The sequence below is a fragment of the Calypte anna genome, chromosome 8 (genome assembly GCF_003957555.1).
Source record: "Calypte anna isolate BGI_N300 chromosome 8, bCalAnn1_v1.p, whole genome shotgun sequence".
Taxonomy (NCBI): domain Eukaryota; kingdom Metazoa; phylum Chordata; class Aves; order Apodiformes; family Trochilidae; genus Calypte; species Calypte anna.
This window is the reverse complement of record NC_044254.1, coordinates 11696362-11710516: the sequence shown is the minus strand read 5'-3', so window position 1 is coordinate 11710516 and position 14155 is coordinate 11696362. Positions and strand designations below refer to the sequence as shown.

General features: G+C 34.6%; 2 protein-coding genes across 8 annotated transcripts in view; one reads left to right on the top strand and one right to left on the bottom strand.

Moving 5' to 3' along the window:
- TRMT13 (tRNA methyltransferase 13 homolog) overlaps nucleotides 1-5031 on the top strand; it is a 6468-nt gene extending 1437 nt beyond the window's left edge. The window contains 10 exon segments of the mRNA XM_030455031.1: nucleotides 148-210; nucleotides 334-393; nucleotides 844-894; nucleotides 896-943; nucleotides 946-963; nucleotides 1880-2047; nucleotides 2346-2418; nucleotides 3149-3223; nucleotides 4072-4486; nucleotides 4814-5031. Of these exon segments, the coding sequence (XP_030310891.1) occupies nucleotides 148-210; nucleotides 334-393; nucleotides 844-894; nucleotides 896-943; nucleotides 946-963; nucleotides 1880-2047; nucleotides 2346-2418; nucleotides 3149-3223; nucleotides 4072-4486; nucleotides 4814-5009 (1167 nt within the window). The 3' untranslated portion in view covers nucleotides 5010-5031.
- Nucleotides 5016-14155, bottom strand: LRRC39 (leucine rich repeat containing 39). Of its 7 annotated transcripts, none has more exons than XM_030455025.1 (11): nucleotides 14039-14155; nucleotides 13012-13062; nucleotides 12326-12526; nucleotides 11377-11482; nucleotides 10531-10687; nucleotides 9827-9963; nucleotides 8215-8360; nucleotides 7705-7857; nucleotides 6475-6614; nucleotides 5278-5342; nucleotides 5016-5141 (listed from the first exon to the last, which is right to left on the bottom strand). In XM_030455025.1, the coding sequence occupies exons 3-10, from the start codon at nucleotides 12448-12450 to the stop codon at nucleotides 5287-5289; spliced, it is 1020 nt and encodes a 339-aa protein (XP_030310885.1). In that variant the 5' UTR covers nucleotides 12451-12526; nucleotides 13012-13062; nucleotides 14039-14155; the 3' UTR covers nucleotides 5016-5141; nucleotides 5278-5286. The 7 variants fall into 7 exon arrangements, with proteins under 7 accessions (XP_030310885.1, XP_030310886.1, XP_030310889.1 ...); XM_030455026.1 differs by having other exon boundaries at nucleotides 13012-13059; XM_030455029.1 differs by lacking the exon at nucleotides 13012-13062 and adding an exon at nucleotides 13185-13308 and having other exon boundaries at nucleotides 14044-14155.

Genomic DNA, 14155 nt, shown 5'->3' with positions numbered 1-14155 from the left:
CACTATAGGAAAAAAATTACTCGGAGTATCTTCTTTTGCAGTGGATCCCCATTGCAATGTACTTTACTATTAAAAACAATGAAGAATTTAGCTTTTTTCCGACATGGTAATTTACAAAACCAATTTTCTTTTCTTTTGAATTTAAAGGTCTACTTTGTTCAAGATATTAATGCAGGTTTAAAAGATGTATCAGAAATACCAGAAAAACAAGTGAGTATGTTTATTTTTTTCAAAAGCTCAGTCCCAAAAAACATGCTACAATTGTTCATATGACTAAAGAACTAACAAAAATAAAAAGGTTTTTATGGATGGCACTTTTTTTCCTTTAAAAAGGTACCAATCTCTTCTCTCTCCAAAGAACAGCTGCAGAACCTGATTATCAAGTTGAAAAAGCATGTAATGGTAAGCTTGCTTATAACTGAGAACAAGATGTTTTTAATGGATTTAAGTAAATAGTGTCATTGTTATTTTGTTGTTTGGTATCTGTGAAGATGTGACATTAGGCACTAAAGACATACCAAGTAATTATCAAGGATGGAGACAATCCTCCAATAGCTAAATTTTATGCAGAAGAATAAACTAGATAGAGAGAATCATAAAACACTGGTATTTAGTTCATGAAACTCTCCTTTTGTGTTTTCTCTCCTTTTGTGTTTCTTGTTTCCCAAATATAACTACAGATAACCATACAACTCTGTTACAGGACATACAATGGATAGATTTATATTCCCAATAGACTGTTTTGGTTAGTGCTACAAATTAGCTCATGTCTGACTATAGTAATGTGCATTACAAGACCAGAAACTCTTGGCAACTGGAAACCTATACCTAAAAGCTTTGCGTTTGCATGCAGGCCTGGAACTTTGCCTTAAGGACCAAATACTGTCCCACCAGGACTTTACAAGAAGCCTTAAATGACCCAAAGAATGGGGAATCTGCTTTCCAAAACACCTGAAGCAGCAGGTATGGTCACTGCTTTAGTAATAGCTACAGAGGTTTTTAAATTGTGGAATTCTTCTGCGGTAAATTTGAGCAATTGTGTCTGCATTATGGTAGTCACTTCATACAGAGGAAATCTGGTATGCTGTATAACTATTGCTCTTCAAATAGTAGCAGATATAAAACTTTTCAGTGTCTCCTTTGTTACTAAAAAACATTGTATTAAAATACTAAAATACAAATTTTGTGGTCTGAGTTTTTTACGTCTAAATTCTTATTTTATACTTACATGAATCTGAGCTACAAAAGGTACAATATTGTATTTGCTAACAAGAAAACCAAATTTTTTACTTCTTGTGAAAGCTAGTCCTAGATTTCCTGGTTCCTAACAGATGTATAAAAAGAATTGGAGAGCCTGAGTTTACCTTCTGCCCTTTTAATGAATATTGAATAGCTGAAATTTTAAGGGGAGATGGATTGCAAAATAGGCAGTTTTGAGAAGTAAAGTTTAAAAATAAGACATGTCTGTTCCCCAGTACTTTCTTCCTGTGCTCTACTTTCTCTATTCAAAATGTGTAACTGCAGAATAGAGTGCCCTGCAGGCACTAATGTTTCACAGAAAAACACAGTGCTGTACCCATATTTGAGATGGCTACTTGGAGAATCAGCAGAGAATAATATTATAATGAGTATTTTGATTTAAAAAATCCATTCCATAAAACTTATGGGTAGAGTTCTGTGAGCAATGGAAGAAAGGCAGTGTGATGCTGACAAGTCATATAATCCCTTCCTCATACACATAAAATCCCCAATACCTCATGAAGGGAAGACTTGTAAGAGTCTTCTGCAGTTTGGGTGAAGTAATAATTTTTCTGTCACACACCACAGTACATAGCATATATATATGCTTGGTTTGTAAATAACCTGTTGATGTTTGTAGGCTTCTATTTTAGGTAACTTGGAAAAATTACATTTACTTGGTCCAGGAAGATGTTTTGTTGAGTTTGGAGCTGGGCGAGGAAAGCTGTCACACTGGGTTTATGCTGCGCTACAGAATGCTGAAAACGTTCAATTTTTGCTTGTGGAAAGGGCAACTACAAGATTCAAGGTAGGGGGGGCACTGTCTGTTATATATGATTTTTAAACTCGTTATTGATGCTTTTGGTATTTGCTTTTTGTCTTAAAAAATAACATAAAACCTTTTAATTTTAAAAAAGTTTAAAAGTGCAATTGCTTACATTTCATACTTCACCAATAACAAATCTGTCAGAAAAAAATTCTAGTGTCTAACGTTGGAAATATGCAGGTGTTGATTTGACAGGAAGAGAGTCCAGAATTATAACCTGAAGCAAAATTATGACTACTAATGGCCAGTCCTACCTGATGATCTTACTCTCTTTACACAGATAGATGGAAAACATAAAAGGAAAGATTCTGTATTTGAAAGGCTTCAAGTTGATATTCAGCATCTGTGTTTAAGTAAGTCCTTCTTGGCTTGTGTAATTGTGAAACAAGCTTAATTTCAGATTTTGAACACTGGATTTCAAGTCCGTTTGTATGTAGCATGCTTAAATGGATTTGGTTTTGAACCACTGATATTCTCAGTAGTTGCTTGGACACGTTAACGCTGTGTGTATATGTATACACATACACACATATCGATATATTAAATGGAGATTTAAAATTTACTGAATTGTATACACTTACAGAACATCATTATAGGTGAGAAATGCCAAAACAGAAACACTTCAAAGGTTTTTTTTTCAGGATTAAACACCTTGACAGTGCTTGGTTTAGGTGTGCAGAGTGAAGCAAGTGATATGTATCATTGCTACGCTATGTGTTATCAATACTGCAGAATCTGTGGGAACACCTGTCATCAGGAGATGTATTAATATCACATTTATGCTTGATAGGCAGCACAGAAAGGTTGAAATGATCATATATGCTTCTCAGCCACAGCATCTGCTTCTCTAGTTTTAGAAAAAGTAAGCTAAAGTTGCCTTTTAACAGGCTTATAACTGTGTGCAAACCACTGGTTTTAGTGTAGATAAACGTTTATTTCTTTTTTTAAGTGTGCTGGAATTATTTTATCCGAAAAAAATATTGCTCCAACTACAATAATAAAGGTTTTGGGGTTGTTTTGGATTGTGTGTGTGTATTAATTTTCTTTTTGGTTTTTTGTTTGGTTTTTCTTTTTTCCCTCTAGAGAAGGTGCCTGTTTTGGAGAAGAAGAAACTACCTGTAGTAGGAATTGGGAAGCATTTGTGTGGGGCTGCAACAGGTATGAATTATATGTGTGTTAACTGCAAAAAATTAAGATACTACAACTTAACAAATGGAATGGACTGATTGTCCAAACTGTCCTTTTAAGCTTTTCTTGCCCTCTGACCATTTGTTGGTGAATCTAGCAATTATAATCTAAATATTTGTTGACTTCAGTGGAATAATAAATGGACAATAGATGCAAAGTTACTTTAGCCAGAAGTAAAACTTCTCTTGCTTTTTATAGAGTAGAACAGATTGAAAATTATGGGTTTTTTTTAACACTGTAGAGCCTCTACAATATTTTTGCTAAATTTGTATTGGCGGCCTGAATATGTATTCCAAGCAAACAAACGAGAATAGCATGTTTCTGTCCTTCCAAATTTTCAGCTAGTACACTTTTTCTAACCTTGTAAATCTTCTATGTACAAAGACATCTCAAATATGAGACCTGTATAGGTACTGTTACAAAGATGATGTAGTGAAGCATATCAAAAGTACATGTATGTGTCCTAGATACCAAACCGTCAGAACAAATACTTGCCTGTTTTACAGGGAGGAAGTTCTCCTACAATATGTCAATTAACCAAAATATTTCAGATTCATTTATGCAGGACAAAATTCAAGAGGATAAGCCCTTAGTAGCTCCAGAGTTCTCATAATATTAATTTATTAGCTAGGGTTTATGCTTTCAAAGCGTGCTTGTAATTTTTAGTTATCCTTGAAATTCCTTCTTGGCTTAGTTTGTGAAGAATGCTTTTATTATTCTTTGTGGGAAGTACATTGCCAAACATGATACACCCTGTATAAATAGTGGCAGGGTGTTAATCACTATTTTTTGTGAGGGGTATATCTGTTTTCTTCCAGATCTTGCTTTGAGATGCTTGGTTGAAAGTTATACAACTTGCTGCGATGGAGAAAATGAAGACCCTGCACCAAAACGCTCTAGGAATGATAAGACAGAGGTGGCTTCTAATAGCTCTGGTGATAATGAACACAAAAAAGAAGACTGTAAGCATGTAGCTGGAATTGTTATTGCACTATGCTGCCATCACAAGTGTGACTGGACACATTATGTAGGCAGAGAGTTTTTTAAATCAGTAGGACTTGGATCAGTAGAATTTCATTATTTTCAGAGAATGAGTAGCTGGGCCACTTGTGGCATGAGAGAAATCACAGCCAAAGTCTCCGCAAGTCAAGAAAGTGAAGATCAAACTCGTGACACAGAAGAACACGAGCAAACATTCAGCAAGACAGAGAGTGGTGCTAATACTTCACAAGGGTATGTCATTTTTAATTTTTCTTAGCAAATGGATTTTCTTAGCAGAAAGCCAAGTTATGTATAGTGAAGTGTTTATGGTACTTAAAATTTTTTTGGGTCCTCAATTCATTTTACAGAAACACTTTAATAAATTTATAGAAATTTTCTACTTTAAAAACACAATTTTCATAGACATGTTTCAAAATACTTAAACTGTCATGCTTGCCACACAATTTTAAATAAGCTTAGTGATTTCAGTAGGTTTTTTTTAAGCTTAACGACTAATATAAATTAACAATAACTCTTCCTCTCACACATTTGTTCTTTTTCTCCTTTTTATGAAACTAGGATACTTAGTGTTGAAGACCGAAAGGAGATAGGTTGCCTCTGTAAACTGCTCATTGATTATGGACGGATTGAATATTTACAACAACGAGGATATAAGGCTGCACTACAGTATTATACAGAGTCTGCTGTGTCCTTGGAGAATGTCCTGTTGACAGCTGTCCCAAGTCCAGCTTTGCTACCAGAGACAACTACGTGACAGAAGATAGACTTGGAATTGGCACTAAAAAAAATCCATACAACTTCCATGGATATTTTTTTTTAAATAATTATTTTCTTACAAAAAAACTGCCTTAGTCTTTCATGTACCCAGGAAAAGGTTGTATATTTCCCAGTTTCACTGGGAATTACAACTATGCAAACCAGTTCTCATAAGTGGAAAAATAAAATCCCTAGTAATATTTGAAACCTGTTGTAAACCTCTTTGCTAGGCTAGGCAGTATACTTGGTATTTTCTTTCATTTACATTACATTCTTTATTCTTTAGCATTTATGACAGGAGAGGGATCAGAGGTACAACTTTCCAGATTTCCTGAAAGACAGTAGGTTAAAAGAAGAGACATTAACAGACTTGATTTTCAGTTTGAATGCGTCCCTTCAAACTCAGCATATTATATGATTGTTTCCTCTTAAATTATATAAGTAGGCTCTACGTACTTTCATTAGCCCACAGTCCTAGAGGAAGCTGTTAGGGAAAACTTACTTTTAAACTCTTCTTGATATATTTTTGCTGATTTGGTAATTCATTCATTAAATGAATATATAAAAAGTAATAAATTAAAATACACTGCTTACTGGCTTAGCGTTCTAAATTAAAAGCATTTCAGTCATTCATTTTTTAGTGCTTCACAAGATGTAAAAAGAAGATAAGAAAGAACATTTTATATCTTCAATGAATGAAGTTCTCAGTTCAAGTAATGGATGTCACCTTCACATCCATTGAGAAGACCTTAATGTGTTCTCTTCAACTAAGCTGTTACCTTTGGAGACTACCTAGAGCATTTTTTTTCAGTGACTTAGAACTGGGATGAAATTGTGAGGTGCTCTATTTAGGTGACCGGATTTTCTGTCAGGGAAGGCAAGTTGTGAGAAAACATCTGTTTTATCAAGTGTCAATAATTCATGGCGAAAACATGTACATTGGGAACTCCTTCCTTGGCACTCCCATGTGGACAACAACCAAAACCAGAGAAAATTGAGCTTTATGAGGCAAACAGTGGTGGGAGACTTCTATCAACTTCTATCAACTTCTATCAACTTCTATCAACTTCTATCAACTTCTATCAACTTCTATCAACTTCTATCAACTTCTATCAACTTCTATCAACTTCTATCAACTTCTATCAACTTCTATCAACTTCTATCAACTTCTAGTTACCCAGGTTGTAACTCAAGCACATTTATTCCAATCTCGCATGGGTCCAGTACATTCCTACTAGAATATATGCTGTTCATGCCAAGGCCTGCTGTGCCAACTCCTGATACTGAATTGAGGGCCCCTGCCCTCACCAGAAGTCTGTCAACATTTTTTCTTTAAAGTTTTACTCATTTATTAAGAAGATTATTCATGGTTCATTTGCATATGTATCTTAGCTTTTTAATGTACTTTATCCTTCCCTTCCTCACTGTATTCCAGAAAGATCAGAATTATTAAAGCACTGTACCTGTTCTCTTGAGTGACTCCTGGATGTACATGTGCATGAATTCAATGCCAAACATTTCCCGTTGTTCCTCCTCTTCTGTATTCTCACATGGAGGGAGTTTTATTTCTAACTCCAGTGGGTTGTCTCTGAAGTTGACAAATCTGAAAATTCACCAGGAAAGGTTACTCTTGCACTAGGTTTTGTCCAGAGGTAAGTCTTTTGAAACTAAATTAAGATTCCTCAAACATTATTTTGAGCAAAAATGAGTCTTTTCTTACACTAAACAAACCACTACATTAGTAATATTAAGTAAACTAAGCTAAGAAGTTGCCTTTCAATAACAGTATCTGATGGTGGTGGAAGAAAACATTGCAGTCCTTGTATTTCATCTTCAGATTTTCATCCTACTTTCAGCCTTACTGAACTTCCACACACAGATGAGTGGATGAGACCAGAGTGTAAATGCCTGTATCCTCCCCAACTTGGCAAGGTAATAACCACCCCTGTCTCCCTTTGGTCTTTGTCCGTCCCTAGGTCTATGCTTGTACATACTTGTTTATTAGGTGCTGCTTCTTCCAAAACATCTGAAAACAGGAATTGTCTTACTGAGTTAGACATGGTTTATTTAGGCAAGCACTTTTTCTCTAAAATGGCTAGCATCCAATAACTCAAATGAAAATGCAAACATTAGCAAATTTTCTGTCACAATATAAAAAAATAACACTTCTGATTCTACCAATTACAAATTACATTCTTTTTTTTTTCCTTTTCAAATCAAGTACAGGAGAGTTTTACTCATATCCTTAGACCTAATCCCTTTTCTGTAATTTTGAATGCCTGACTTCTTAGTGCCAAACTTGTACTTTTTGTCATTTTTATGCTTGGCACATTTTCCCTCCAGATTCTTGGCTTTAGAGAGTGACATAAAAGGCCAATTAGAAGTGGCCTTTTAATTTGCCCCTTTAAGAAATGAGAAAATTTATTTTAGTCTCCTTTTTCTAGAGGAGCAGACTGAAATGATTATAGCTTACCTATTTAAATAAGTTATGGTATAGAAAGCTTTCTCAACCAGATCCTCAACTGTCATGTATCTGTGTAATTATACTGCTTTATTTGGTCTTCTGTCCATCTGCACAATAGTGGACATGCCTTTCTTTTTCCCCTTCTTTAGTGCCACTCTATGATACACAAACTCAAGGGAGGCTTTAAAACTTATCTTCTACTATTTATATTTCTGTTGCTTTTTCTTACCTCAGATTTGCCATATCCTTCATACAAGCTGGAATATCTTTAATTTTGTTGTTGCTAAGGACAAGAGTACTAAGATTTTTCATATTACAAATGGTTTCTGGCAAAGATTTTATCTCATTTCTTTGAAGCCATAAGGTGTGGAGATTTTCCATTCTGTAAAATAGGAATTTGCACAATAGATATATAGAAAATTAATCTTGTAATTCATTAATAAAAAGTAATTAATTGATTCATTTTTACAACCACATACAGGGCTCTCATAAATAACAGTTCTCAAAGGAAACCCTGTATTCAAGATAATCACCTAACATCTGGTTGAAAACATTAGATTTTGTTAGGCAACAAATGGTAGGTGATTGGATTATTTCAGCTCATACAAACTATCACATTAGGGCTGGTAGATCTTAAGTTTGCAGTGAATTTAACATTAATATCTTGAAGTAGGATTTAATAATTGGAATATCAATACAATGGAATTGAGAGTAAAATGTGAGCTTTGAGTTTATTTACCTGTCAATCACATCAGGAAGCTCCTGGATTTTATTTCCTCCCATATCTAACCATTCTAAATTTGGCATGTTGAGAAGAGCTGAAGGGATGGTAGTAAACTGATTCATGCTCAAATCTATGTGTGAAAGCTTCTTTAAATCACTGAGCTGAAAAGTAAGTGAGATTTAGTTCAAGTTTGTATAGCTGTTCCATTAAAGGACTGTTTTAATACTGTTGACTGAAAAAAAGAAACCATTTAAAAACATTACAACACATTCTGGAATTTGTTTAGTAAACACAGAGTGGTTTTTGAGTTGCCATAGCTGATATTACATAACAATTACAGTTCTCACACAGAAAGTAGGTAGGTTTGAAACTGATCAAGCAGATAGATCCAACCCAAGCCTTGAGAAGACGAATATTAAGGACACCATTGTCCTTAGCCTTTCATATTCTATGCAATATGCCATTTTTCATTAGATATTTAGATGTATATGGCTCAAATTGCATGGACTGTATTTTACAGTGATCCTAGACGCATTGCATATTGTGAAATCTATTACTATGGAAAGACATTCTACAAATAAACAAAGCATCATTCAGTATTTCAACACCTAAGTCCTTTGGTCAATCACATCTTGAGGTGGTTTTACAATGTTCAAGGGATGCAAAGATGTTTTATTGCAAATCTTCTCTGTCTGAACACTGAGTGCTACTCAAGTATATACAACCACAGCTTCAGTGTTCACATCAGCATAGCCTCAATTGGATAGAACTATGTATTTGCTATGAACTGTTAATTTAATAGCTATCACTTCATGTTACACCAAATAACCTATATTCACACAGATTTTGTAAATTCTGCATTCTAATTAATAGTGTAAATTTTCATCTGAAGATTTGTTATTACCCTTTTCTGTTTGGATTCGCTCAATTTTGCAAGGGACTGACTGCTGTCAGCTATTACCACTACTGGTTTTTAAATAAATTATAACAAGCAAATATAGTTACATACTTGTAATTTCTAAGAGATTTAGAGGAGCAGATTTCATTCACATTTAGCAGTCCAATTTAAAGATCAGTAGTAGGTAAGCAGTTGTTTTTATTCTCTCTTAATTGCATTCAGCATCTCAGAATAACATTCATTTGAGTCTTCATGCATAGGCAGCTGTATAAATCACACAAACCCATTTTATAGCTAACAGGTCTGCTGAAGATCATATAGTGGTGTCCTGGCATATGGTCTGAATTTGCATTCTCAAACATAAAAGGGAACTTCTCTGTGCTAAGGCATCAGCGCCTCAATGGCATAAATCAATGAAGACCTTCAGTCTAAACAAAAAAAATCAAGCATGTCACAGTCCTACATGCACTACCAAATAATTTATCTAGGCAAAATAAAGACTGGCTTCTTCAGCTACCAAGCTATATATGCTCATCCTTCTCACGTGGCTTCTGTTTGACTAATCATACTAATATAGTTCACATAGGTGTTTCTGTGGAGCAGTTGTGAAATCAGAATATGAAAGCAAATCTAAAAACACAGAGTCCAACATTTAATGACAATTGATTTTTGATAAATTTAAAATATGATTTAAACAAAACTAAGCATAACAAAACAGTCCATTAAAACCTGAGGAGGAAGATCACAAATACTCCTGTTGACAGCCAGTTCCAGTCTTTCAAGACTGACACAGTTACTTATTTCCTCAGGAACAGACTTTATTCTATTGTAACTGAGAAGCAGCTCCTGGAGGCTAGTCAGCTGGCCTGCAGAGGGCACAGATGAGAAATTATAAATGTTCATGTTAATTCTATCTGAAATACAATATTACTCATTTTGTGTTATCCTTATGCTGCTATACAAGTGCTCTTAAAAAATAAATAAATAAAAAAAAAAGATTCTCTGAAATTCAAACAAGTAGGACATCAAGACTCTTTAGTACAGAACTGAACTCCAGTGGAGTGCTACAAAAAAAACCCAACCGACAACTAAAACATAGGCTACTCATGCTGTGGACTCAAAACCTGAGGACTGCTTTTCAGCATCACTTTTCTAGCTGCGTTCTGATATCTAGTACCTGCTGTGCTCACAAGCTTTTTTTTCCTCATGGGAATCTTTCATAAAGACATCTCCTTCATCCAGCTTTTTTTTTTTTCTTTAATTTATATGGAATACTTAGGTTTCAGATCTCTATCTCATTGTCAGATTCAAATTGTCTGTTTTCACACTACCCAATAGGATTGTTACACAGACAAAGTGCAAAAATTTGTGTGTTTGTGTCAGATTAATTTTCTTAGAAAAGCAGTTTAAAAAATAAAGCAAGCACAGCTCACCAATTTCTTTAGGTACACTTTCAATTGAGTTCCGGGACAGATCCAGAACAACAAGATTGTGAAATCTTCCAATGAACTGAGGAATTTTCTGCAAAGAAGTTCTATGAAGCTGCCATTCCTGGAGGTGGAGTAGTTTCAATAGGCATGAAGGTAGAGTCTAAGACAAGAAATATGAACCAGAAGAAATTAAGCTTAATTTACAAGAATATAGGCCTAGGTAGAAGTTTTATTTGACACAGTAACAGTCTTGTTACTCAGGCTTGCTTTTGTTTCTGTTATTTAACAAAGCCAATATAACTGAAGATGAAACAGCTCTAAATAGCTCTTTGTGTTCAAATGATGATTAAATTGTATTTCCTGTTCTGTTAAGAAACACAGAGAGCAGCTGAGAGTACAACAGCTGAGGAATAAAAAAACCTTGTATATTACAAGGCCTGAACAAGAAACATTGACCTAGGGACCACCAGAGTATTACTGGGTGTGGCTGTGACAGTCTTCACTGGCCTCAAAATAGTCCAATTCTCATCACTTCATAGGAACTCGCATCTGCCTGTTTGTGTGTCTCAGAACAGACTGTTGGCTCCCACTTTGTCACTGACTCTACAAAAGGCTGCTTCACCCCATGCATGAGAAACCAGAAGATTAGTATCCTGGGGATCTGCTGGCTCATTTTCACTCTTTGAAATAGGAAGTAAACAACTGTAAGAAGTGTTTTCATGCACCAAAACAAAAAGGGTCTTCAGCAGTTCTAGTGTGTTAATGTTAAATGAAGATTTAAGATTTATGTAATAAACTCTTAATTTCCAGTAAATCAGTCCAAGCAATATTCATTCCTATCAACACCACCTTCCATTCTTCTTCCTCTATCCTTAAAATTGCTCTTCCATCTTCATTAATAACTTTTTCTTTGAGCTTTGCTAAAGCAGCTCTCTCCTCCCAGACAAGTATCAGCCTAGAAGGGAAAGAAGATCTATCAGAGATGCAGCAATAAATACAAGCAATAATTACTACTTTGGGGAACAAAGATAGAGTGGATTTTTTTTAATGTCAACAATTATTATATCTGGATGCTAAATATAATACAAACTTGAGCGAAGACAAGAAACTAAAGTAATGTTTGGTTGATGTAATTACAGTCAAAATACAGAAGAGCAATGTAACTTTACTCACTTTTATCATGTTGCAACAAAATATCAAGTCGTGTGGGATTAAGTTCCACAGCCATTCATTTTGAACAATCTCCTGTAAGGAAAGCCTTCCACCAATTGTAAGTGAAATCAAACACTATCAGCCAAGGATTATTATAACTTGATTAGTTCCTAGGAGGACTTAAGCAAGAATTACAACATTAGGCTAATTGTCTGCTTGTATTTTCCATTGGTAACTTGTAATTTTGTTATTCCATTTCAAACACATCTGACATACTAGGAAGATTTCCAAGAACAGAATGCTAAATATCTTCACATTTCATTAAATTGCTGGCTTGGCAGAAGACCAAGCAACCCTGTTAACAGAGTTATTCTCCCTGGAGAGTAAAGTATAACATTTTCACATTCTGGTGAAAATTTCCATGCAGGAGAGAATTTGGGGGATGCAATAGATATACATTGTGTATATAATGTATACACAATTTTTGGTTTTACCTGACCACACTGCGAGATTCTAATTGGTGGGAATTCTGCTGGAGTAATGAATAAACAATGAGATTATAGATGAGTTTGAACAATTACAGTCTTCTGAAATATTAAGATGTGATTTAGCTTTTCATATGCTTGAAGATCTACAATACACCTACCTTCCTGCACATCTCTCTCTAAATTCTTTTTCTTTCTGTAATTCTTCACTTATCTTGTGTATTCGCACCTCCCAGAGTCTCTTCACATCACTGAATGTTCCCAGACAAATTGCAGTTTCAGTCATGATCCTCACATGCTCAGATTCAGTCACAGGAATCTGACTGTGAATTTCAGGCTCAGTGCCTTAGCGCATGTATCATCTACCAGATGGAAACAGTGATGTGAAAACTTAAGACTGCAATACTGACTTGATTGTATTATTAAATGTAGTTAATGTATAGGTACTGGCAGAATGTTACCAACTACTTTCTTTTTAGAAAAACAGGTAATTGCAGCTAGGTACATTTTCTTAAAATAAGAAATGGTATTATTGCAATCTCTCTGCATTCTTAGTCAATGAACAACTGCTTCTCTCAAGTCCTTCCAATTTTCAAGGCCAAGTACTGACCAGAGTTATTAAATGCAGATATGAGCATTCATTCCCTTCCCAGGACAAATTAAGCTGTTACCTGCAATTTAAGATAGTTTAATCTTAGTAGCTGCATCCTGGGAGCTTTGTAAATAGAGGTTTTGCACTTTAGCAAAACCGAACATTTGCTGGAAGTAAATTATGATATTTTATTTGACTTAATTTTATTCATAGTTTAACTCATTACAATATATTTTACAGTTTGTAATGCATTACCTTTAAGAGAAGGCTTTTTATACTATTTCAACAAATCTTCTTGTAGCACTGCTGAGTGTCAGGATCCACATTAAAAAAAATAAAAAATAAAAAAAAACCAAAACAAAAAATAACAACAAAAAAACCCAAACAGAAAACAAAAAGTTATACAAAAGCAAAAAAATAATTAATACCTATTTTTCTGAAGTGCATCAAAGTAGGATACTCAGTCAGAGTCATCTCCACACTTCTTAAAAACACTCTTATTCCTATTATTGTAGTTATTTCAGAAAAGGTTTGGTTTTCTTTGGAGATAAACTGGAACCAAGATAGGGATATTCAGATAATCTTGGAAAGCTAAACTTTATGCCAACAGCAGTGTACCCTGAACACTGATTATCTGAATGCTTCCTTTCAAACTTTTTACTAATATTTGCAAGGACAAATACGAAAAACATCTTGCATATCCATTCAAACTACAAAAATGAGGATAACTTTCTTCCTAACAAGCAGGTGGATAACAACCAAAGTGAAACTCCATGTCTTTTTATTCATATATTTCCTTACAATAATTGCTGCATGTCTGTCTTTCAGACCAATCTTTTCTATCATTTAGGTTGAATAGAAATCTTTTTACATAAGTTGTGCAGAAAAGAGATGTTAATACTTGTACTAAAACCAGTATCGTGTTGTACAGTTGAAACAATACTTATTTTGAGTAAAGCTTATATAGGGCAACTCTCTTTTGCTTGTGGAATGCATATTATTCAATAAATACTGGTTTAGAACCATGAAATGTGAAAAAGGGCCCAAGTATATGACTATGTTTTCAAGGAGATTTAATTATATGATAGCAGGACTAGCATCAAAAGCTGCCTGTTCTTAATCTTGTTATTTGTTAGGAAAATAAAGAACATAATCATGTCTTCATGGCCAACTATTCAGAAATTCAATTTCCAAGCATGGCTGTAAAACTACTGCAAATTTACTCCCAACTAATCAGATATCCCAACAACTTAATCTTCAGGCAACTAAAAGAGTTACTCACCTTACCTCAATTATTTGGTGTCTTCAAGGATTTTCTGACTCATAGCTTTCTGGGCAAAAGCAGGGATAAATTACAAATCTTGTCTGCACTACCAAAACCATTCAGGACTTTCACTCA